Consider the following 23,680-nt stretch of genomic DNA (forward strand, 5'->3'; position numbering starts at 1 on the left):
ATACTTCCCCCCAAAATTATGCCAGTACTGGTAAAGGTAAAGGTACCCCTGCCCGTACGGGCCAGTCGTGTCCGACTCTAGGGTTGTGCGCTCATCTCACTCTAGAGGCCAGGAGCCAGCGCTGTCCGCAGACACTTCCGGGTCACGTGGCCAGCGTGACGAAGCTGCTCTGGCGAGCCAGCACCAGCGCAGCACACAGAAACACCATTTACCTTCCCGCTAGAAAGCGGTACCTATTTATCTACTTGCACTTAATTGTGCTTTCGAACTGCTAGGTAGGCAGGAGCTGGGACCGAAGGACGGGAGCTCACCCCGCCGCGGGGATTCGAACCGCCGACCATGCGATCGGCAAGCCCTAGGCGCTGAGGTTTTACCCACAGCGCCACCTGCGTTCCTTTTGCCAGTACTGGACACCTGTTTTAAGGAAGCATTTTCCCTATTGCATCTCCAAACTACAGTCATGAGGACTAGAAACACGTTCCTTCTATTATGAGCAATTGGAAACAGGAGCCTCGGGCTGCTCTGATTGGCGAGGCTGCATGCGCGTGAGGCTGCTCGGGATTGGCCGGGCCTTTTTGCAGGCTCTTGATTGGCTGGCGGCCTTCTTACGGACTCTCCCCCTGTCTTCCTCCTCGCGGTCCAGGTGAGGCGGGCTTGCAGGCCATGACTGCTCAGGTGACCAGCCCGTCGGGGAAGATGGCGGAGGCGGAGATCATCGAGGGGGACGACAGCGCCTACTCGGTGCGCTTCGTGCCGCAGGAGATGGGCCCCCACACCGTCAACGTCAAGTACCGAGGGCAGCACGTCCCCGGGAGCCCCTTCCAGTTCACTGTGGGGCCTCTGGGGGAAGGCGGCTCCCACAAGGTGCGAGCGGGAGGCACCGGTCTGGAGAGAGGCGTGGCCGGAGTCCCAGGTAAGAGAGCACATGATAGCCTCAATGAATAAATCTTTATTTGCATCAGCCATCCGCCATAGTTGCGTGGCGAGTTCCCCCCCAGTGGAAATAAAGACACATGATACAATTATTAAGGTTAATGGACTAAATAAGGCCACAACTTTATTGGTTACAGGTGATGAGCGGTATTGGCTTAGGCATTGGTCCTAACCCACTATATCCGACTTCAGCCCATCCGCTTGAAGTCCAGGAAGGGTTAACCACCAGTAGGGGGAGTCCTGCTGATGCACATCAACTAGGAACTCCCCCGGGGTCTCCGTTAGGGGGTGTGCTTTAGACCCTCACCTCCCCAGGCTTCGGACAGGGCCACGCCCCCCAGAATCCTTTACCAGACTACCCTTCAATATGCGGGGCAGGTGATGGCGCTTCCTCCCCTCTTCCGTCTACGGAGCAATACCAATGCCTAACCGCCAATACCCAGAGTGTTGTGACGGTTTGCTATGAGGTAGGCGAAAACCAAGTGGCTGGTGCCAATTTGCCACGGGGAAAAATTCCTACCAGGCTCCTCAATGGCGACCAACCAAGGTCCATAGGAAGGTCAAGGAACGAAAACCTTATAGGGCGGGAAAAACAGGAATTGCAGCAGAAGAAAGATAGAATCGAAGATTTGGGAGGTGTTCCTAGGGGTCATCCAGTCCAACCCGCTGCAATTCAGCCATCCCAATGGAAACATCCCCGACAGGTGGCCTGAAAGCTCCCTCCTCTTTTTCTCCCCAGCCGAGTTCAGCATCTGGACGCGGGAGGCAGGGGCCGGGGGTCTCTCCATCGCTGTGGAGGGTCCCAGCAAGGCGGAGATTGCCTTTGAGGACCGCAAAGACGGCTCTTGTGGAGTTTCCTACATCGTCCAGGAACCAGGTAGGGGGTTTTGGGGCAGGGGCTTTTTCACTGCCGCGGATCACACTGCTGGTTGATGGGGAGCCCACAAAGAGACACTTAAGCCCCAGCATAGTTTTATTTGTTCCAAAGGATTCTGCGCCCCCTTTCCTTTCACAGAACCCACAAGTTGGCTTGGATGCCCATGGGTTCTAGATGAGAAAGGGAGGGGAACTTGCGTCTCTCCACGTCCTGCGTGATTCTGTAAACTTCTATCCTTTGTGTGGTCCTTCGGAACTCCCTGCCTATTGACGTGAGGCAGGCGCTCTTTTCATCACCCGCAGAAAACATTCTTGTTTAGGCAAGCCCACGCAGAATGTTTCTGTACCTCTGGTTTTAGCATATTGCCAGTTTCATCTTTCAAACGTTTTATTAAGCTGTCCTTTTGACCGACAATTCTGCTGTTCCGTTCCGTTTGCGAACGAACTGGGTTTTTTTTCCCTTGCAGCCAAGCAGTGCGTAAGTTTAATGAAGCGAAATGTCCCCCATTTACTCGCCTTTTCCCTAAACGATAAAAAAAAACCCCAAAAGCTGCTAAGGGGAATTGCTCCACCTCCGGTCTTAACCCCTCCTCTCTCCGTCAGGTGACTATGAGGTGTCCATCAAATTCAACGACGAGCACATCCCTGACAGCCCCTTCGTGGTTCCCGTGGCCTCGCTCTCGGACGACGCACACCGCTTGACGGTCACCAGCCTCCAGGTACCAGCCTGCCCAGCCTGATGCCCCCGCAGGACTGTGTACCCCCCCAAGAGGAGTCCTGGAGGGTGTGGCGTTCCCAAAGCAAAGGAAGGATTGGACTCTGATTAACAGAATACACACGAGGCTTGACCAGCAAGACTCTGGGAGGGGTGCCAATAATAATAATTCCTGTCCACCCCTCGGCCCAGGTCGTTTTATTCACGAAAGAACTTTTTACACAGTGTTCGTAAGAACCAATCAGATTTCCTCTGAGCATTTCAAAAACCCCACGTGGGACAAAGACAGATGAGAAGAAATTCTTTTAACTACAAAGAAACTATTTCCTACTTGAGCATGCATATGTAGTTCAGAGTAAATAAAATAGGAATAAAAGGAGGAATGCATTCAGCAAAACCCCAGAGGTAATAAACAGGAGTAAACAGGATGGCAGGATTTACCATCTCCTTGCAAACTCAATTATTGTCAATGAATCAAACCCCATCAACTCAATGCGTTCATCGCGGTCACAATGGCTTGCTCCATATTTCATAATTTCTCATAGTAATCCCACCTGACCTCCACACTCTGGATATCTGCACCCCTACAGAGGGCTTCTGATAGATTTGGGGAACAAAAAGGACAGGGCAGGAAGGGACAGATTGAGGGCACATAAAAGGAAGCGCTTCTTTAAGCAGCGCATAGTTAACCTACAAAACTTTCTCCCCCCAAAAGCAATGATGGCCTGGATAGCTTTAAAAGGAGATTGTCAGTCGTAGAATCGGAGAGTTAGAAGGGACCCCCAGAGTTATCTAGTCCACCCCCTGCAATTCAGGAATCTCAGCTAAAGCATCCCTGACAGATGGCCATCCAATGTCTTATTAAAAACCTCCGAGGAAGGAGAGGCCACAACCTCTTGAGGAAGACCGTTCCACTGTCAAACAGCTCTTGCTGTCAGAAAGTTCTTCCTGATGTTGAGTCAGAATCTCCTTTCTTGTAACTTGAAGCCATGGGTTCGAGTGCTACCCTCCGGGGAGAATCGTTCTGGGGAATACAGTGGTACCTTGGTTCTCAAACTTAATCTGTTCCGGAAGTCTGATCCAAAACCAAAGCCTTCTGGCGGTTCCCTCCCTGTGAGAAGCCAAGTTACAGGGAGAAGCCAAGATACAGGCAGAGGGCCTTCTCAGTGGTGGCACCCTCCCTGTGGAACGCCCTCCCACCAGATGTCAAAGAGATAAAGAACTACCAGACTTTTAGAAGACATCTGAAGGCAGCCCTGTTTAGGGAAGCTTTTAATATTTGACAAATTATTGTATTTTAATATTTTGCTGGAAGCCGCCCAGAGTGGGCGGGGTATAAATGATAATAATAATAATAATAATAATAATAATAATAATAATAATAATAATAATTTATTATTACCAGCCATAATGGCGCTGCTTCCACTATCAGTGCCAGTAATGTTCCAGATTCCATCGATTCCATCAGAATTCCAGGGTCGCCTGCCGCCTTCTGATCTCTCGGGCAGCCCCCCCACCCCCCGATCTCCTGCACGTGGGTCTCACCCAGCCCTCCTTTCTGTGTCCCCGCAGGAGACGGGCTTAAAGGTGAACCAGCCGGCTTCCTTCGCGGTGCAGCTGAATGGAGCTCGCGGCGTGATCGACGCCAAAGTCCACACGCCCGCCGGTGTGGTCGAGGAGTGCTACGTCTCAGAACTGGACAGTGGTGAGTTCGCCAGGTGGCGGCGGCGGAACCAGTCCTGCTTCCCCATGCCCAGTGCTTGCGTCTTCGAGTTTCATAGGGTTGTAAAGTCGGAAGGGACCCCCAGAGGCCATCTAGTCCAACCCCTGCAAATGCACTGAGCCCCGACACCAGATGGGACTTGCATATCAGAGCCGGGGTGACCCAGCCTTCGCCAGCCAGCTTGGCGCTCCCCAGAAGTTTTGGGCAGTCCCAGCCGGCACAGCCTTCCCTCAAAGTGTGCGCCCGGAGCGAGATTCGAATTCGAGACAGCTGGTTTCACAATGCCCCTTCCAAGTCACTGCGTTAGGCAAACACTGTCAGTGAGGTTTGAAAAGCAGGCGTGAATGTCTCCTCTATATTGCCGCATCTCTGGGAAGAATACGATCACAGAGTGGTACAAGGGACCCCCCCAAAGGTCTTCTAGTCCAACCCCCCCTGCTAAATCACAGCTAAATAATCCCTGGGAGTTGGCCATGCAACCTCCATTTAAACACCTGTGGGTTAAACCACTGAGCCTAGGACTTGCCGATCAGAAGGTCGGCGGTTCGAATCCCCGCGACGGCGTGAGCTCCCGTTGCTCGGTTCCTGCTCCTGCCAACCTAACAGTTCGAAAGCATGTCAAAGTGCAAGTAGATAAATAGGTATCACTCCAGTGGGAAGGTAAACGGTGTTTCCATGCACTGCTCTGGTTCGCCAGAAGCGGCTTAGTCATGCTGGCCACATGACCCTGAAGCTGGACGCCGGCTCCCTCGGCCAATAAAGTGAGATGAGCGCCGCAACCCCAGAGTCGGTCACGACTGGACCTAATGGTCAGGGGTCCCTTTACCTTTACCTTTAAGGAGGGAGAGTCCACCATCTTCCACAGTCCAAGCATCAGGGAAATATTCCTGACATTTTGTTGGGACTCTCCTTCCTTGTCATTCAAAGACATGGGTTCGGGTCCTCCCCTCCAGAGCAGCAAAAAAACAAGCTTGCTCCATCTTCCACGGGACAGCCACTCAGATATTTGAAGATCTAAGGGTACAAAATATCCAGAAAAGGCCCCACTTAGGACCAGGAGACTGCAGCGGAAGTGCAATTTCAGGCATGTGTCCCCTTAGCACTGGCAACAGATTCTGGGGCTCAATTCAAGCCCCTGAGAATCCCAGAGGGTTTTTTAAATAGATCCTAGGTCTGCTTTCATTAGCCCTGGCGCCCCACACCTGCACGGGACTACAAATCCCATCATGCATCGCCCAGAACGGTGGTTTGAAAGGCAGGTCTCGATGTTTGGAAGAGCGATCTGACATTTACAGCATATTATTCCTTGAAGGAGGGATGCAGGTGGCGCTATGAGTTAAACCACAGAGCCTAGGACTTGCCAATCAGAAGGTCGGCAGTTTGAATCCCCACAACGAGCTCCCATTGTTCGGTCCCTGCTCCTGCCAACCTGGCAGTTCGAAAGCACGTCAAAGTGCAAGTAGATAAATAGGTACCACTCCGGCGGGGAAATAAACAGCGTTTCCGTGCGTTGCTCTGGTTCGCCAGAAGCGGCTTAGTCCTGCTGGCCACATGACCCGGAAGCTGTATGCCGGCTCCCTCGGCCAATAAAGCGAGATAAGCGCCGCAACCTCAGAGTCGGCCACGACTGGACCTAATGGTCAGGGGTCCCTTTACCTTTATTCCTCGAAGGAGAACTACCCGAAAATGATTTACAGATGGTATTTAACTCCAAGTAGACTTGCTAAGATGTGAATCAGATAAGTGCTGGAGATGCAATGAGACTAAGGGTACATTCTGTCATATGTGGTGGAGCTGTAAAAGGATAAAAGAGTATTGGGAAATAATTCATAATGAATTGAAAAAAATTGTTTAAAAGCACTTTCCCCAAGAAAACCAGCGTCCTTTTTGTTGGGGATAATTCAGACGGAAACTCCCAGGTGTCAAAAAAGGTTATTTATATATGCCACTACTGCGGCCCGTGTTTCGTTAGCCCCAAATTGGAAATTGAGCGAGGTCTCAACCAAAAAATAATGGCAGCTTAACCTGATGGAATACGCGCAGCTTGCAGATTTAACATACAGAATAAGAGAATGAGAAGAACATATGTTTAGAGAAGACTGGAAAATGTTTATTGATTATATGGGGGGGGGACTGTGTGCACTTGAAAACACGGCTAGCATTGAGATAAATTCAACGGTGTAAATAAGTTTTGATGGAAGTAATAATGGAATACTGAATGGTTGAGTTTATATAAAATATGCAGGAATTTATGTAATGCAAAGGGACGCGGGTGGCGCTGTGGGTTAAACCACAGAGCCTAGGACTTGCCGATCAGAAGGTCGGCGGTTCGAATCCCCGCGACGGGGTGAGCTCCCGTTGCTCGGTCCCTGCTCCTGCCAACCTAGCAGTTTGAAAGCATGTCAAAGTGCAAGTAGATAAATAGGTACCGCTCCGGTGGGAAGGTAAACGGCCTTTCCGTGCGCTGCTCTGGTTCGCCAGAAGCAGCTTAGTCATGCTGGCCACATGACCCGGAAAAACTGTCTGCGGACAAACGCCGGCTCCCTTGGCCTATAGAGCGAGATGAGCGCCGCAACCCCAGAGTTGGTCACGACTGGACCTAATGGTCAGGGGTCCCTTTTCCCTTTACCCCATACCTTTACTATGTTATGCAAAATGAACCGTGGAAGGAGAAGAAGGGAAGTCATTGATACTTCAAGGTTGTTTCAATGAATACAGTGGTACCTCGGGTTAAGTACTTAATTCGTCCCTCCACAGACAAGTACGCCATTCGCTTCATCCCCCACGAGAATGGCGTCCACTCCATCGACGTCCGGTTCAACGGGAGACACATCCCCGGCAGCCCCTTCAAGATCCGCGTTGGGGAACAGAGTCAGGCTGGTGACCCAGGACTCGTCACAGCCTATGGGCCAGGCCTGGAGGGCGGAACCACAGGTAAGCACCCCGTCCTCCCATCAGCTACCATTGAGTCCCAGTACATTTCCAAGCACAATTCCAAGTGTTGGTGCTGACCTTGAAAGCCCTAAACGGCCTCGATCCGGTATACTTGAATGAGCGTCTCCACCCCCATCGTTCAGCCCGGACGCTGAGGTCCAGCTCCGAGGGCCTTCTGGCAGTTCCCTCATTGCAAGAAGTAAGCTTACAGGGAACCAGACAGAGGGTCTTCTTGGTAGTGGCGCCCGCCCTGTGGAACGCCCTCCCTTCAGATGTGAAGGAAATAAGCAGCTATCCGACTTTCAGAAGACATTTGAAAGCATCCCTGTTTAGGGAAGTTTTTAATGACTGATGTTTTAATGTACAGTCATACCTCGGGTTACAGACGCTTCAGGTTGCGTTTTTTTGGGTTGCGGACCACTGAAACCCCGAAATACTGGAACGGGTTACTTCCGGGTTTCGGCGGTCGCGCATGCGCAGAAGCGCTAAATTGCGCTATGCGCAGAGGCGCTGAATCGCAACCTGTGTGTGCGCAGATGCGCCACTGTGGGTACAAACGGTCATCCCGCACAGATCATGTTCGCAACCCAAGCGTCCACTGTATTTTTAATCTTTTGTTGGAAACGCCAGATGGGTGTGAAATAAATAAATAAATAAACAAACAAACAAATAAATAATTTAGGCTGTAACAGCTGCAATTCCTTGCAACTCACCCTCACATTGTCCAACTTTCATATCTGTCAGACTGCTCTTGACCTTCATTGCCAAGTCTGGAGCAGCGCCTATAGTATCACCTGCCAGCTCCCTCATTCCACCCGATTAACTTTTATTATTACTTTATTATTATTATTAGAAGCACACACACCCTGCCCCTCCTTCTTCAGCCACAAACAAGTGGCTTGCACCAGATCGGTCGAAACAATCAGAGAAAAAAGGCAGCCCCCGCCTGCAGTGGGCTTCCAAGAGACAGCACAAAAGGAAGAAGGGAGGAGGAGGGAAGAGGAAGAGGAGCAAGCTCAGGCCCCAGTTGTTACAAATTACTTAGCCGTTCTTAATGGTTACTTATTTCATGAAACTTATATATATATATAAAAACCCCAACGACTGACGAAGCAGTTTAGGAAACATGATAGAACAATGAAAATTAAGTTGATGGACTACGCTGAAATGGCAAAAGTGACTGGAAGAATCAGAAATCAGGAGGACCAAAACTTTAATAAGGAATGGGGGGAATTTACAATTTATCTTAATTGCAAACGGTTAAAACTGTTAGTGGGACTGCAGTAACACTTGTAATGTAACAAGGAGCTATGGAGATATAAAAATCTGGATTATTATAAAAGAGGCAGAAGGAAAGGACTAACAATAAGACCCACAAAGGGGAGGAGGTTCTTGGGAATGTTATTTTTATATATAGTATGCTGTGGTATGAACGTACATTTTAATATGGAAAATCCAATAAATAAATAAATCTGAAGGCAGCCCTGTTTAGGGAAGCTTTTAAAATTTGATGAATTATTGTATTTTGATATTTTGCTGGAAGCTGCCCAGAGTGGCTGGGGTATAAATAAATTATTATTATTATTATTATTATTATTATTATTATTATTATTATTATTATTTAATTTTGGGGGGAAAGAACAATGAAATTATCAGCTGAGGAGGCGCTCCGCGGGGCTGGCCTTTCTCAATTTCTCCCCAGTCCTCTCGCAGCTCAGAGTTGCTTAACCCCCCATCTCCTCCTATGGCAGGTGTCTCTTCCGAGTTCTTCGTGAAGACGCGGAACACGGGGTCGGGGGCCCTCTCGGTCACCATCGACGGCCCCTCCAAAGTGCAGATGGACTGCCAGGAGTACCCCGAGGGCCACAAGGTCACCTACATGCCCATGGCGCCCGGAAACTACCTCATCTCCATCAAGTACGGTGGACCCCAGCACATCGTGGGCAGCCCCTTCAAGGCCAAGGTCACAGGTAGGTATCTTGCGAGGTGGGCCGTCTTACGTATATCCGGTGCCGCGGTGCAAAGATCCCTCTGGCGCCCCCGCCCCCCTGCTAGAGGCAGATCCAAACAGCGTTCCAAGGAAGAACAGCATTTCCATCCTTTGCACCAGGAGCAAACTCACAACCGGTCCATAGACGTGTCATAACTAGCAGCTTTCCCCTCTAGAGTAGACCCTGAAGAAGAAGAAGCGTCCTGTGTAACTCAGAAGCTTGCTGTCCAGGGTTGTAAAGACTGCGGAGAGAATAACTGGGTGCACTCTTCCCACCCTGGATCAAATCTATGCTTCCAGGTGCCATAAGAAAGCTGCAGAGATAGTGCAGGATAGTGTGCACCCCGGAAATGATCTCTTTCAGCTGTTGCCTTCTGGAAGAAGGTACAGGGTTATAAAGACTAGGACTAGCCGCCTGAGAAACAGTTTCTATCCAAATGCGATTTTGGTTTTAAATGCAGTGCAAGGTAGTCTCTATGGGAGCATATTGTATTTAATTATGGGGTATCAGAGTTTTTAGGGGGCTAACCAGGTTGGGATAGCTGGGATAGCAGGCTTGTTAGTTTTTGAATGTCTGATGTAGATTTTTTCAGTTTCGTTGCTCTGTATGGGACAATGACAATAAAGATTATCATATCTATCCGTTTCATAAAGCAACAGGCTACCATAATTTCCCTATTAGAAGCACACTCAAGGATTTACAGGGGTACACCTTCTCACGTTTATTGCGGCCCCCTTGGGCCACCACCGCAGAGGCAGAGCCTAGGAGCCACCCATAGCCCGCGAGTTTGCCTAATCCGCTCTCGGATACCAGTGGCAGGGAGTTCCAGAGGTCAGCTACGTGAAAGAAGCCAACGGGGTCTCTTCATTCCTGCCTCTCCATTCCTTTCCCCAGGACCCCGCCTGTCAGGCGGGCACAGCCTCCACGAAACCTCGACGGTGCTGGTGGAGACGGTGACCAGGGCCTCCTCGTCATCTTCTTCATCCTCAGTGGGCGGCAGCTACAGCGCCCTGCCCAAGTTCTCCTCCGACGCCAGCAAGGTGGTCGCCCGGGGGCCTGGGCTGACCAAAGCCTTTGTCGGACAGAAGAACACTTTCACCGTCGACTGCAGCAAGGCTGGTAAGCGTCAGGAAATCTCTGGAGTGTTGGGGTTGGAACCGTGTTTTGTGAGATACCGTATTTTTCGCTCTATAGGACGCACCGGACCATAGGAGGGGGAGAACAGGGGAAAAAAATTTTTTTTCTTGTTCTCCCCCTCTAAATCAAGGTGCGTTCAAGGTGCGTTCACCCGAAGCCTCCGGAGCGCAGCAGGAGTTACCGCTACGCTCGAGGCTTTCGGCGGCTACCCTGGAAGCCTGGAGAGCGAGAGGGGTCGGTGCGCACTGACCCCTCTCGCTCTCCAGGCTTCAGTGAAGGCAACCCGAAGCCTCTGGAGTGTGGCACGAGTTCCCACTGGGCTCCGGGGGCTTCAGGTTCCTTTCGCCCTGCTCTTTGGGGCTGGTGGGGGGAAGCGCTGCTTTCCCCCACCGCCAGCCCCAAAGAGCAGGTCGGGGAACAGCGCAAAGGCTGCGCGCAGCCTTGCCGCTGCCCCCCGAGCTTGTGGGGCTGGCGGGGGGGGGAGTGCTGCTTTCCCCCACGGCCAGCCTCAAAGATCCCTGAAGACTTCAGAGCGCAGCGCGAGGTCCCACTGCGCTCCAAAGGCTTGAGGCTTCGGGGACAGCCTTTGTAGCCTCTGCAGGTCAGCGGGGTGAAGGTGGAGTCTTTGCGCAGCTAACCCCAAGCTAGAACAGCGTTCTGGCTTTGGGCTTAGCCGCGCAGCCTGCATTCACTCTATAGGACGGACACACATTTCCCCTTAATTTTTGGAGGGGGAAAAGTGCGTCCTATAGAGTGAAAAATACGGTAGTTTTTAAAGCAATCCCAATTATTCTTACTCTTATTCTTCTTCTTATTATTCCGCAGGCACCAACATGCTGATGGTGGGGGTCCACGGCCCCAAGACCCCCTGCGACGAGGTCTACGTCAAGCACATGGGCAACCGTGTCTACAACGTCACGTACACCGTCAAGGAGAAGGGCGACTACATCCTCATCGTCAAGTGGGGCGACGAGAGCGTTCCCGGAAGCCCCTACCAAGTCAACGTCCCTTAGGAGGAGGAGGGGGCTGGCACCTATCCCCCCTCGTCCGGGCCCTGCCCTGCACCCCCCCACGCCAAAGACTGCCACCCTCCCAAACCCCTCCCCACATTGCCCCAGGGCGGGGCCGGCGCCACGAGGAGCCTCGGGACAATTCATTTTGCCTTTTTTTTTTTTGCCTTTTTAACTATTTCTCCCGGCTGTGAAGGTGTTTGTGGGGGGGGGGACGGGGGGAAGGGCAAGGGGTGTGCACCGTTGTAGCTGGGAAAGGGTGGGGTTCACAATGGGGAAGGGGTAAAGGGGGGGAGGAAACCGGAAGTCGCAGAGGAGGAAGTGTCAGAAGTTGGTGTTCACCGGGTAGGGGGCGTGTGACGGAGCGCCCCCCGATGGTGGACCCACGAGGTTCTGCCCAAAAAAGTGGGTTGCGAGAGGGGTGAGGAAGGCAGAGCTTGGCAGGTTATGGGCCCAGATTTTTCACACCGCAGGCACCGGGGCATCCGTCTCCTGGCGCCGCTGAACGAGTTTCGCTTTTTCGGAGATGTGGAGAGGCAGCCCAGTGAAGGAAGCAGGGGGAGCAGAATGCAGGGTTGTTTAGAAGACTTCTGCTGGGACCAGGTGGACCGGGGTCATCCGTGACCCCCCCAAACTATAGGAGCAGCTGCCCTGTCAAGTGGCGATGGCTTGTGGGGCAGGTGAGGGTTGAAAGGAAGGATACCGTTTTAAGCGAGAGCGAAGGCTGGGTGGGGTAGAGTCTCCCAGAAAGGTCCGCCATGCGACCCCCCTGCTCGTTGGACAGGGGATTATGCAACAGACCTTCTCAGCTGACCGAGGCCAAAGTTTTGGGGGTTTCCCCCCCACCCCAGAGTAGACCCGTTGAGGGTTTTCCATGCCTTCTCCTCCCACCCCATCCGCAAACTGGTTTGCTGTCGCTGGGAATGGGGGCAGCCCAAGCCGGAGAGAGAGAAAGAGAGAGGAAAGCCTTTTTATATAGAAGACGATGAAGAAAGGGGGCGGGAAAGAAAAATAATGATAATAAAGAAATATTGGGGAAACAGGATAAGAATCCTGGCCCACACGGGCGGGACTGTTTGTAACTGACAGCCCCTCGAGGGAGGGGCTTTTTTATAGCAATGTGTTTGTGGTTGCATGTTTCCTATGGTGGGCAGTGGGAGATCCAGAGCCCAGCCTGGCCGCCTCCGAGGCAATAAAGATGACTTGCTTTTAAAATGCAGTGGTGTGGCCTGTTTTTGTGTGTGCATTTGCTGGGTAAAATCCTGCAGAGCATATCCAGATTCCTTTTTCTTTTGGTGGACGCCTCTAAGGGCTTGCAGGGGCTTACTGGTGCAGCCTAATCTCCCGTTACCAAAGAACACAGTCCCGGTTCAGACATAACCCTAAACCGTGGTTGTTTAACAGACACCAACAACAGACCCCTACAAGAGCAAAATCTGGAACGACGATGAACAACATTTTCAGATGCGAACAACCACGAGAGGGAAGGAGACAATCAGCAAGAGAGTTTTAGGAAAAACAGGAAGCCGCTCTTATTGCACTGGGATCAGCATAAAACAAATTAAGCTGCAATTAGGGACATGTGAAGTGTGATGTAATTAATTACAAAACTTAATATCTTTATAATCGTGAATTATAAAGGTAAAGGACCCCTGACCGTTAAGACCAGTCGCAGACGATTCTGGGGTTGTGGCGCTCATCTCTCTTTACTGGCTGAGGGAGCTGGCGTTTGTCCGCAGACAGCTTCCGGGTCATGTGGCCAGCATGACTAAGCCGCTTCCGGCGAACCAGAGCAGTGCACGGAAATGCCGTTTACCTTCCTGCCGGAGCCGTACCTATTTATCTACTTGAACTTGCAGCCTCCTGGTAGGGGGGCAGGAGTTGGGACCAAGCAACAGGAGCTCACCCCATCGCGGGGATTCGAACCACCGACCTTCTGATCGGCAAGCCCTAGGCTCAGTGGTTTAGACCATAGCGCCACCCACGTCCTTTTTAATCATGAATTATGGGTGTGTGTAAATTAAAAAGAAAAAAAAAGGTTGGAAAAGGGAGGGTACTGAGTTTACCGATAATGCCAAGCCATAGTTAAACCATGGTTTGTGAGCTAACAATAAACCATTGCTTCATATTGTGTTTTGTTGCCAGTAAGTAAAGCATAGAATTGTAGCGTTAGAAGGGGACTACTTGGTCCAACTCACTCCAACGCAGGAATCACAACTAAAGAGGCACGGCACATAGAAACATGCGCAGTTTAAGAATTACATGCCATGCCATGGAATATGCAGTGTTAGGAGTAGCATTAAACGTCAGAAAAACGAATCCACTGGTACCTCAGGTTAAGTACTTAATTCGTTCCGGAGGTTCGTTCTTAACCTGAAACTGTTCTTAACCTGAAGCACCACTTTAGCTAATGGGGCCTCCCGCTGCTGCTGCGCCGCCAGAGCACGATTTCTGTTCTTATCCTGAAGCAAAGTTCTTAACCTGAAGCACTATTTCTGGGTTAGCGGAGTCTGTAACCTGAAGCTTCTGTAACCCGAGGTACCACTGTAACTGGATATGACAAAGATGAGACCCAAGCCAATGGATTCAAATGACAACAAGGTGATTCCAAGTCAACATTGGAAAGAACTTTCTGATGGTAAGAGCCATTCGACAGCAGCGGATGGGAGATGCTGCAAATGGAGAAGACTCAGGGCCGGATTTAGATTTGATGAGGCCCTAAGCTACTGAATCCTGCCAACCTAGCAGTTCGAAAGCGTTTCCATGCGCTGCTCTGGTTCACCAGAAGCGGCTTAGTCATGCTGGCCACATGACCCGGAAGCTGTACGCCGGCTCCCTTGGCCAATAAAGCGAGATGAGCACCGCAACCCCAGAGTCGGTCACAACTGGACCTAATGGTCAGGGGCCCCTTTACCTAAGCTACTGAATAGGTGACCGGGGTGGTGCTGTGGGTTAAACCACAGAGCCTAGGGCTTGTCGATTAGAAGGTTGGCGGTTCGAATCCCCGCGACGGGGTGAGCTCCCGTTGCTCGGTCCCTGCTCCTGCCTACCTAGCAGTTTGAAAGCACGTCAAAGTGCAAGTAGATAAATAGGTACCGCTCTGGTGGGAAGGTAAACAGCGTTTCCGTGCGCTGCTCTGGTTCGCCAGAAGCGGCTTAGTCATGCTGGCCACATGACCCGGAAAAACTGTCTGCGGACAAACGTCGGCTCCCTCGACCAGTAAAGCGAGATGAGCTCGCAACCTCAGAGTCGTCTGCAACTGGACTTAATGGTCAGGGGTCCCTTTACCTTTCAACTCCTGGAGGTAATGGGGCCCTTTCTATGTCCAGCGGTCCTTTGTCAACAACAAATGGTTGCTGTTTTTTGTGTGGAATATATGCTATATGGTAATTGATGGACCTAATAGGTATCAAAGCCATTTGCACATTTTGCCATGCAACCAATCCATGCAGAATGTAGGAACCCTATATATAGAAAGAAGCAAAGCAGTGATTTTTTAGGGAGCCGGCTAGCAGGCGGGGCCCATGACTTACGTCAGAGGAGCCTACACGACACAGAACACTGTTGCTGTATGTAGGCTTTATTTTGTTTTTTATCTTCTATTTTGGAAATGTACATCCGATTTTAGCCCCCTTTAATTTTTTGGGGGGCCCCAAGAGAGGGGACCCTAATCTATAGCTTGTTTAGGTTATACGTAAATCCAGTACTGAGAAGCCTGCTGGTCAGAGTTTGCACATAAAGGTCGAGCCATCATCTAATGAACTGCAGTTTAATAAAACAGTTCTGTGCTCTGTGCCATAGAATCATTGACATGTGGTGCAGGAAGGGCGCTCCAGGGTCATCTAGCCCAACCCCCTGCAATTCAGGAGTCCCAGGTCTTCCTCAGGATGGATTCACTGCGGGTTATTACAAAGAGATGAAATCTATTTTGGTGAATCAATTGAAGGAGGTTATGAACAACATTCTAAGAGAAGAAGAAATTCCGGAAACATGGAAAGAGGCATATGTTACGTTCATTCCAAAACAGGATGCAGATCTAACCCAAGTTAAAAATTATAGACCGATTTCACTGCTGAATATGGACTACAAAATCTTTGCAGGAATCCTGGCGAGGAGGATGAAGATCTTATTACTAGAAACTACCCACAAAGATCAAGCAGGTTTTCTTCCAGGCAGGCAGTTGAGGGATAATACAAGAAACATAATTAATATGCTGGAATACCTGTCTGCCAGGTACGACAAACAAGCTATAATGATGTTTGTAGACGCAGAGAAAGCATTCGATAATGTGGTATGGGACTTTATGTTGAAAAATTTGGAACATATGGAAGTGGGCAAAGATTTTCTTAATGGGATAAAAGCAATTTATACAGAGCAGAAAGCTAAATTGATTATAAATAACGTAGTAACGGAAGAAATAAAGATAAGGAATCAGAAAGGAACAAGACAGGGTTGTCCACTTTCCCCGCTTTTATTTATAAAAGTCCCAGGTCTTCCTCAGGATCCAGCTGCCCCCTCCAAGACCTCTCCATGGGGGGGGGCGCGCTAAGCATGGCTATCTCCTCCTCGAAAGGGGCTACTATCCATGTGGCACGCAAGAGTCTGACCGCCGGGACGACCCTCAGCTCCTTCTAATAATGATGATGATAATAAATTTTATTTATACCCTGCCCTCCCTGGCCAGAGCCAGGCTCAGGGCGGCTAACACCAGTAAAATTACAGTAAAAACATAATAGGGGAAAAACCACAATTTAAAATACAGGTTAAAATGCAATTTAAATGCAGCCTCCTTTTAATAATAGCCCATAGATCAAGACCACAAGGGGAGGGAAACATAAGGGTCAGACTGAGTCCAAACCAAAGGCCAGGCGGAACAGCTCTGTCTTGCAGGCCCTGCAGAAAGATGTCAAGCCCCGCAGGGCCCTAGTTTCTTGTGACAGAGCGTTCCGCCACGTCGGGGCCAGCACTGAGAAGGCCCTGGCCCTAGTTGAAACCAATCAAACCACCTTGCGACCTGGGACCTCCAAAATGTTGTTATTTGTGGACCTTAAGGTCCTCCGCGGGGCAGACCAGGAGAGGCAGTAAAGTAAAAGAAAAAAAAAAGGCAGAGAGCTTGCTGCTGCTGACGTGCTTGCTGCCAGCTCAGCAGACATGGGGCAACTGAGTTGGAGAACTTCCTCATTGCAGTTTCAGGGAAAGAATGACCCACGCACTCGAAGCTGAAAATAATTCCTGGCTCTGGACAGGAGACGGGGGTGAGGAAAAAATACCCGTGGAAAAAAGGATAGTGATTCACAGACAGTTTTTATTGAGTCCACTCCTTAAGTTCCTCCCCTCAATTTAACAGGTTCATTCACAAGGAATCACAAAAATAATAACTACGATTAGCTATTATTAAAGATCACATATATCTTATATTCAGAACAAAACAAACAGCACAAGTCATAAACATGGAAAAGCACAGAAGAATACGGCTGGGTGTCTATTTTCTCTCTGAGACTCACCTCAGGCAGGACTTTTGCAAGAAACAAGCGGTATTCAGTGGAGAATATTTGTGCAAATTGAGGGCTACAGAGAGGTCTGACAGAGGACGGCAGAATGAAAGCGGCAGAAATTTTTCCCGGCGCGACACCGCCTCTGACGAGGTATCGTGACATTTTCTCCTGCATGCATCCTCGAGACGCAAATTGCAGAGAATTGCACGTTCTGCCTTTCAGTTTAATTAAAGATCACCGGTTTGCACTTCACAGATAGGAGTGTGTGTGTGTGTGTGTGTGTAGATTTGGGTTGTAAGTGTATTGCTGCATCAACAACCAGGGACCAGGACTTTAGTCCTGAAGGACAAGGAAATGTCGGGCCCTCAAAAGATCCCAAATCGTTCTGCTGAGAAATATACCTTGGGACCCCCTTTTGTGGGGTAGGAGAAAGGGCCACAGGAGTATATGGAGAAGCTCCCTGGTAAATTACAGCCCGCAAGGGAACTCGAACACAGCTCCAGCTAAGGGGGGGAAAGGAAGTAGTGGCAGCACTCCCACTGCAGCAGAAAATGCAACATTAGCTCCCAGCTGTCCCCACCCTCCCAGCTCCCAAAATATCGCAGACACACTAGAGCTAGAAATTCCAAACAGCGGGAATGTAGGGGACCACAGGGACATCCCCTGGGCAGGGAGAGGAAGGGTCTGAATGGTGGTAAATGTGCTGGAGCAACAGGAGAGGAGGGGAAGGCTCTTGATGGAAGAGTTGATGCTGGAGGAGCAGCCGGTCTACCGCAGGTCCTCAGCGGAGAACATTCCCTTGGCGCGGCGCAGGATCGAGTCCTTGGAGGCATCGTAAGGGTGCTCCTTAGAGGGGATTTCCAGAACCGCCGGGATGGACTTAGTGTGGGCGTCGATGGCGTGCCGGATCATCTCCGCAATGTACTGGTTGATGAGGACGATGCCAATGTCGTCGCGGCACAGGAAGCTCCTGAGGACAGGGAGGGGCAGAGCAAAAGAGGGTCACTGCTGGCCTGCCCCAACGGGGTGTCCCTAGTACTCTCTGGGGACTGGGAGACAGCCGCCAGGCCGGCTGGGTGACTGGTACCTGGAGCCGTTTGCAACAGCAGACAAGGGGCAAACGTTGTCCCATTTATATCTCAAAGCGTTGCATCGCGGCGAACAGATTGAGGTTGAATCCTGACAAGACAGAAGTACAGTGGTACCTCGGGTTACAGACGCTTCAAGTTACAGACTCCACTAACCCAGAAATAGTACCTCGGGTTAAGAATTTTCCTTCATGATGAGAACAGAAATCGTGCTCCAGGGGTGCGGCAGCAGTGGGAGGCTCCATTAGCTAAAGTGATGCTTCAGGTTAAGAACAGTTTCAGGTTAAGAACGGACCTTCGGAATGAATTAAGTTCTTAACCCGAGGTACCACTGTACTGTTTTTGGGGGACAGGAGGCGGGCGGGTGTGGAAGACTCCCTGGTCCTGAATGGGGCAACTGTGCCCCTGAAGGACCAGGTGCGCAGCCTGGGAGTCATTTTGGACTCACATCTGTCCATGGAGGCACAGGTCCATTCTGTGTCCAGGGCAGCTGTTTACCAGCTCCATCTGGTACGCAGGATGAGACCCTCCCTGCCCACAGACTGTCTCGCCAGAGTGGTGCATGCTCAGGTTATCTCCCGCTTGGACTACTGCAATGCGCTCTATGTGGGGCTGCCTTTGAAGGTGACCCGGAAACTACAACTAATCCAGAACGCGGCAACCAGACTGGTGACTAGGAGCGGCCGCCGAGACCACATAACACCGGTCCTGAAAGACCTACACTGGCTCCCAGTACGTTTCCGAGCACAATTCAAAGTGCTGGTGCTTTAAAGCCCTAAACAGCCTTGGTCCAGTATACCTGAAGGAGCATCTCCACCCCCATCGTTCTGCCCAGACACTGAGGTCCAGCTCCGAGGGCCTTCTGGCGGTTCCCTCCCTGTGAGAAGTGAGGTTGCATGGAACCAGGCAGAGGGCCTTCTCAGTGGTGGCTCCCGCCCTGTGGAACACCCTCCCATGAGATGTCAAAGAGAAAAACAACTACCAGACTTTTAGACGGCAGCCCTGTTTAGGGAAGCTTTTAATATTTGATGAATTATTGTATTTCAATATTTTGCTGGAAGCTGCTCAGAGTGGCTGGGGAAATGCAGGCAGATGAGTGGGGTATAAATAATAAATTATTATTTCATTATTATTGTGTAATCTGCAACAATAACAACAACTTCAGGGGGTTAGAGGACCATCAGGCTCCATTCCAACTCTATGATTCCACAAGACCAGCGCAGAAGCCACGCTGGATTGAAGGAGGGACAATCTCAGAAGTGGACCCTGCCCCATTGCAAGTTCAGGAACAGAGAGGGTGGCAGGCAGGGAGATTATGGGCTGTGAGGTGCAGTACCAACACAACTCCTGCTTGCATGTGCTAAAACTCCCATAATCCCTAGCAACTGGCTGGGGCTGATGGGAGATTGAGTCCTTGCTAAGCAAATACAGTTGTCACAATACACAAAGCGCAACAGGCTGAATGATAACAACTGTGAAAAAATTTACTGGTTATTTGCTATCATAAAGGTCTATTCCAGTATGTGCAACATATACAGTTCATATGTACGGTGTATAACCTATGGGGCTAATTCCGATATTATTACATTTCTTCTTATTTTTTCTTACTGCTACTTTTCGTTGGCGGGCCTATTTACACACCCCACATCCAGTAAGGCTTCCCTGCTTCGTATGCACCGGCCAAGGTTGGATAAATTGCCTGCCACAGAGCCACCAGCCTCCCGGGTCAGCAAAGGGCACATCCAACAGAAGGATCCGCTGCAAGGAGCTTCCTCAAGGTCACAAAAGAGCAGGCAGGTCCTTCGTTGGGTGCCAGGGAGCAGAGAGGGCTGGTGGAGGGCGGCTGCGGCCAGATCCGAAGGGCCTGGCTGGGACAGGGTGCTTGTGTGTAAACAGAGCACTGCCTGAACGGGGGAGAAAGAAAGCCACCTGTTCCCTTTGCTGTACACCAGGAGTGGCCAACTCCCAAGAGGCTGCAATCTACTCACAGAGTTAAAAACTGGCAGTGATCTATCCTCCTTTTTGGGGTACAGGGCAAAGTGGTTGAGCTTTTTTTAGGGGAGCGTCCAGTGATCTACCATTAGAGCATGATCCACCTGTTGGACATGCCTGCATGTCCACAAAAGGCGGCCATTCAAGATCAACAGGAAGATTGCAGCCAAGGGGCTTAGAATTGCAGGGTTGGGACATAAATATTCGATTTTTAAGAGGGGCAATTCGAGAATCAGTTATCAACAATGACTGGCCTTTCAAGCTTCCTCCACGTGAATAGGAGTTCGCTTTTCGAATAATAAGAATTATGTGTCATGGGGTGGGGGGCATCAGGATTTTAGAGATGCTTAGGTGGGGCATGGTCAAAAAAGGTTGGGAACCTCTGGTCCAGTCCAATGCAGGAATCACAGACTTCAGGAGGCAACGTTGCTCTGAAATGACTGCAACACAAGCCTTGGAAAGTACTACGAAATTGCAGTGGAGCGCAAATATGGTCGGCTTTTGCTGGGTTGCACTCAGAGGCCTGGGTTCAGATGGGGTTGCGGTGCTCGTTTCGCTTTCAGGCCAAGGGAGCCAGCGTTTGTCCGCAGACAGCTTTCCGGGTCATGTGGCCAGCAGGACTAAACCGCTTCTGGCGCAATGAGACACCGTGACGGAAATCAGAGCACATGGGAACGCCGTTTACCTTCCCATTGCAGCAGTACGTACAGCTTCTGGGTCATGTGGCCAGCATGACTAAGCTGCTTCTGGCGAACCAGAGCAGCGCACGGAAACGCCGTTTACCTTCCCGTCAGAGTGGTACCTATTTATCTACTTGCACTTTGACATGCTTTCGAACTGCTAGGTGGGCAGGAGCTGGGAGAGAGCAACGGGAGCTCACCCCGTCGCGGGGATTCGAACCGCCGACCTTCTGATCGGCAAGCCCAAGAGGCTCAGTGGTTTAGACCACAGCGCCCCCTGTGCCCCTAGGGTGTGTTGGTTTGCACCCTAGGGTGCACAAGCTCTAGGGCCCAGGGCCCACCCTCCCCACTGTCTGTTTCCCCTTCTGCTTTGGGAAGGGCCACTGCTGCGTGGCAGAGCATCTGAAATGTAAGAAACAGGAAACAGACAATGACAGAAGCAAGCCACATTTATGAGAACCAGGCCCTGGGTTCGAATCCCACCAGCCAGCCAAGAAAGGTCACTGTGGGTGACCTTGCCGGGCAACCTCTGCATCTCTCAGCCCAGCCGACCTTGCAGGGCTGTTGTTGGGAGGGGAATGAGATGAGGGGTGGGGGGCCACGTAAATGCCCCTATGGGGCTCCTCGGAGGAGAGGAAAAAGGCGGGGAACATCAATAAAATTCAGAGAAGGAGAACAAGCGGATAATGGAGCTTTTAAACATATATATATATAAACATACACATACATAATCATATATATATATACACACACACACGCACATATATCTGTTCTTGCAGATTTGCATATACAGTGGTACCTCGGGTTAAGTACTTAATTCGTTCTGGAGGTCCGTTCTTAACCTGAAACTGTTCTTAACCTGAAGCACCACTTTAGCTAATGGGGCCTCCCACTGCCGCCACCGCGCAATTTCTGTTCTCATCCTGAAGCAAAGTTCTTAACCCGAGGTAGTATTTCTGGGTTAGCGGAGTCTGTAACCTGAAGTGTGTGTAACCTAAGCGTCTGTAACCCGAGGTACCACTGTATATACATACACACACACACATATATCTGTTCTTGCCGATTTGCATATACACACACACACACACACACACACACACACACACACAAAGAGGACCCCCCCCCGTGCCCGCAGAATGGTCTCTCCCGCGCCCCCCCCCCGTCCCTGGGGGCGCCTTGGTCTCTCCCGCGCCGTCTCCCCGGCAACTGCGCCCCCCCCCCCGCGGCCCTCACCGGAAAGCGTCCTCGATCTCGGCCAGCGCCGTCTCCTTCTCCACCACCAGGAAGTTGGGGCGGCGGTGCTTGTCGAGCTCGCCGACGCCGCCCAGCAGGAACCCGGTCACGGTGTCCTCGTCGCCCAGCACCGCGATCAGCTTCCCCCGGCCGGCCATGGCTGCTGACGGACGAGGACGAGGAGCGCGCTGCCGCGAAGAATGGCCCCGCGCAGCCGCCGTAAGGAGGTTTTATGCGGCGGGCGGGGAAATCGCGGGGAGGGGCGGCGCAGGCGCGGTGTCCGCGAGGGGCGGTACCCTCCTATGGCGCTTGCGTGGTGACGGGTGGAGAAGCCTTACGGAGAAAGGGCGGAAGGGCAGCCTCTTCCACAGAGATAAGAAATGACAGAGGGACACATGGGTTGTTTTTACTCCGGGTTAACTAGACGCCTTTTTGATTTCTTGCCTTTGATTTGGCCGGAATGTTTGGGGAATGAGTTTTTTTCACATCTTCAGAGCAAAGAACTAATTGCAGCCTTTCTCCTCTTAAGTGCATTTTTTCTTTAAAAAAAAAAGTTTAGGGGTACTCTCATTTTTTACTCAAGAAAATCACCATTTTGTAGTTCAAATTGGGGAAAATACAGTAAATGGGCAAAAGACAGAGATTTACAAAATGTTTACAGGAAAAAAGCACTGCTCCACTTCATCATTTTAGGGCTCCCATGCGTCCGGAATTTCCCGGGTTCGCTGGTTAGAAATAACATCTAAGCGGATTTTTCAAAAATAGCCTTAAATGTCTGAGGAAATTCGAGTCTATGGCAACCCATGTCGGATGTGTTTGTTTGTTTGTTTGTTTGTTTGTTTTTTGGTTGAGATATTCCTTAAAAATAGCTCAAAAGCTTCAAATATATATATATATATAAAGCTCAACAACTGTTGTGTCCAGACTTTCACTTTTTGCAATTTGACAACCTTCAAAATTAAGGACTGCACATCTTGGTACAGAGTTATATGTAAAGATTCTATGCTCTGAATTTCCTTCGCTCTGATGTATCACCAGGGTCAAATCTTGTTGAATTAATTCACTAAATAGTTTTAAATGGGTTTTGAATAGATGTGCAACTGATCGTCAATGTTTTGAATTTCATTGAGTTTTTATCCTCCTTAGTATGTCTTCTATTGTCTTTGTCCATGGAGTTTTCTTGGCAAGGATACTGGAGTGGATTGCCGGTTCCTCCTCCAGGTGGATCACGTTTGGTCAAAACTCTCCACTATGACCTATTCATCTTGTGTGCCCAGTAGTGATGTATGGAAGTGAGAGCTGGACCATAAAGAAGGCTGATCGCCGAAGAATTGATGCTTTTGAATTCTGGTGCAGGAGGAGACTCTTGAGAGTCCCATGGACTGCAAGAAGATCAAACGCATCAATTCTTAAGGAAATCAGCCCTGAGTGCTCACTGGAAGGACAGATCCTGAAGCTGAGGCTCCAGTACTTTGGCCACCTCCTGAGAAGAGAAGACTCCCTGGAGAAGACACTGATGCTGGGAAAGATGGAGGGCACAAGGAGAAGGGGGCGACAGAGGACGAGATGGTTGGATAGTGTTTTCGAGGTTACCAGCATGAGTTTGACCAAACTGCAGGAGGCAATGGAGGACAGAGGTGCCTGGCGTGCTCTGGTCCATGGGGTCACGAAGAGTCGGACACGACTAAACGACTAAACAACAATAACAACAAATGTCTTCTAAACCGCTATTCTGAACAATACTCTTAAGAATGTCAGAAGGTCCCTCAAATAACCCAGAGATGCATTTTAAATAAAAGGACACATTCTACTCATGTAAAAACACACTGATTCCCGGACCATCCACGGGCTGGACTGAGAAGGCGATTGGGTC

At 50.4% G+C, this 23,680-nt stretch overlaps 2 protein-coding genes across 9 annotated transcripts in view; one reads left to right on the forward strand and one right to left on the reverse strand.

Annotated features, from left to right (window-relative positions):
- Window positions 1-12,490, forward strand: part of FLNC (filamin C) — a 121,599-nt gene extending 109,109 nt beyond the window's left edge. For 7 of the 8 annotated variants that reach the window (XM_053407045.1, XM_053407046.1, XM_053407051.1 and 4 more), the window contains 8 exons: window positions 644-913; window positions 1,673-1,810; window positions 2,413-2,528; window positions 4,097-4,229; window positions 7,005-7,181; window positions 8,933-9,151; window positions 10,067-10,291; window positions 11,135-11,496. In XM_053407045.1, coding sequence (XP_053263020.1) covers window positions 644-913; window positions 1,673-1,810; window positions 2,413-2,528; window positions 4,097-4,229; window positions 7,005-7,181; window positions 8,933-9,151; window positions 10,067-10,291; window positions 11,135-11,322 — 1,466 coding nt within the window. In that variant the 3' untranslated portion in view covers window positions 11,323-11,496. Of the gene's footprint in view, window positions 1-643; window positions 914-1,672; window positions 1,811-2,412; window positions 2,529-4,096; window positions 4,230-7,004; window positions 7,182-8,932; window positions 9,152-10,066; window positions 10,292-11,134 lie in introns of all 8 variants that reach the window. The other variant, XM_053407050.1, reaches the window with a different exon arrangement.
- A 4,114-nt stretch (window positions 12,491-16,604) lies between these two features.
- Window positions 16,605-22,021, reverse strand: ATP6V1F (ATPase H+ transporting V1 subunit F). Its single transcript, XM_053405969.1, has 2 exons — window positions 21,808-22,021; window positions 16,605-17,784 (listed from the first exon to the last, which is right to left on the reverse strand). The coding sequence occupies exons 1-2, from the start codon at window positions 21,963-21,965 to the stop codon at window positions 17,583-17,585; spliced, it is 360 nt and encodes a 119-aa protein (XP_053261944.1). The 5' UTR covers window positions 21,966-22,021; the 3' UTR covers window positions 16,605-17,582.
- Between the last annotated feature and the right edge of the window lie 1,659 nt (window positions 22,022-23,680).

The sequence above is a fragment of the Podarcis raffonei genome, chromosome 10 (assembly GCF_027172205.1).
Source record: "Podarcis raffonei isolate rPodRaf1 chromosome 10, rPodRaf1.pri, whole genome shotgun sequence".
In the NCBI taxonomy this organism is placed as follows: Eukaryota; Metazoa; Chordata; class Lepidosauria; order Squamata; family Lacertidae; genus Podarcis; species Podarcis raffonei.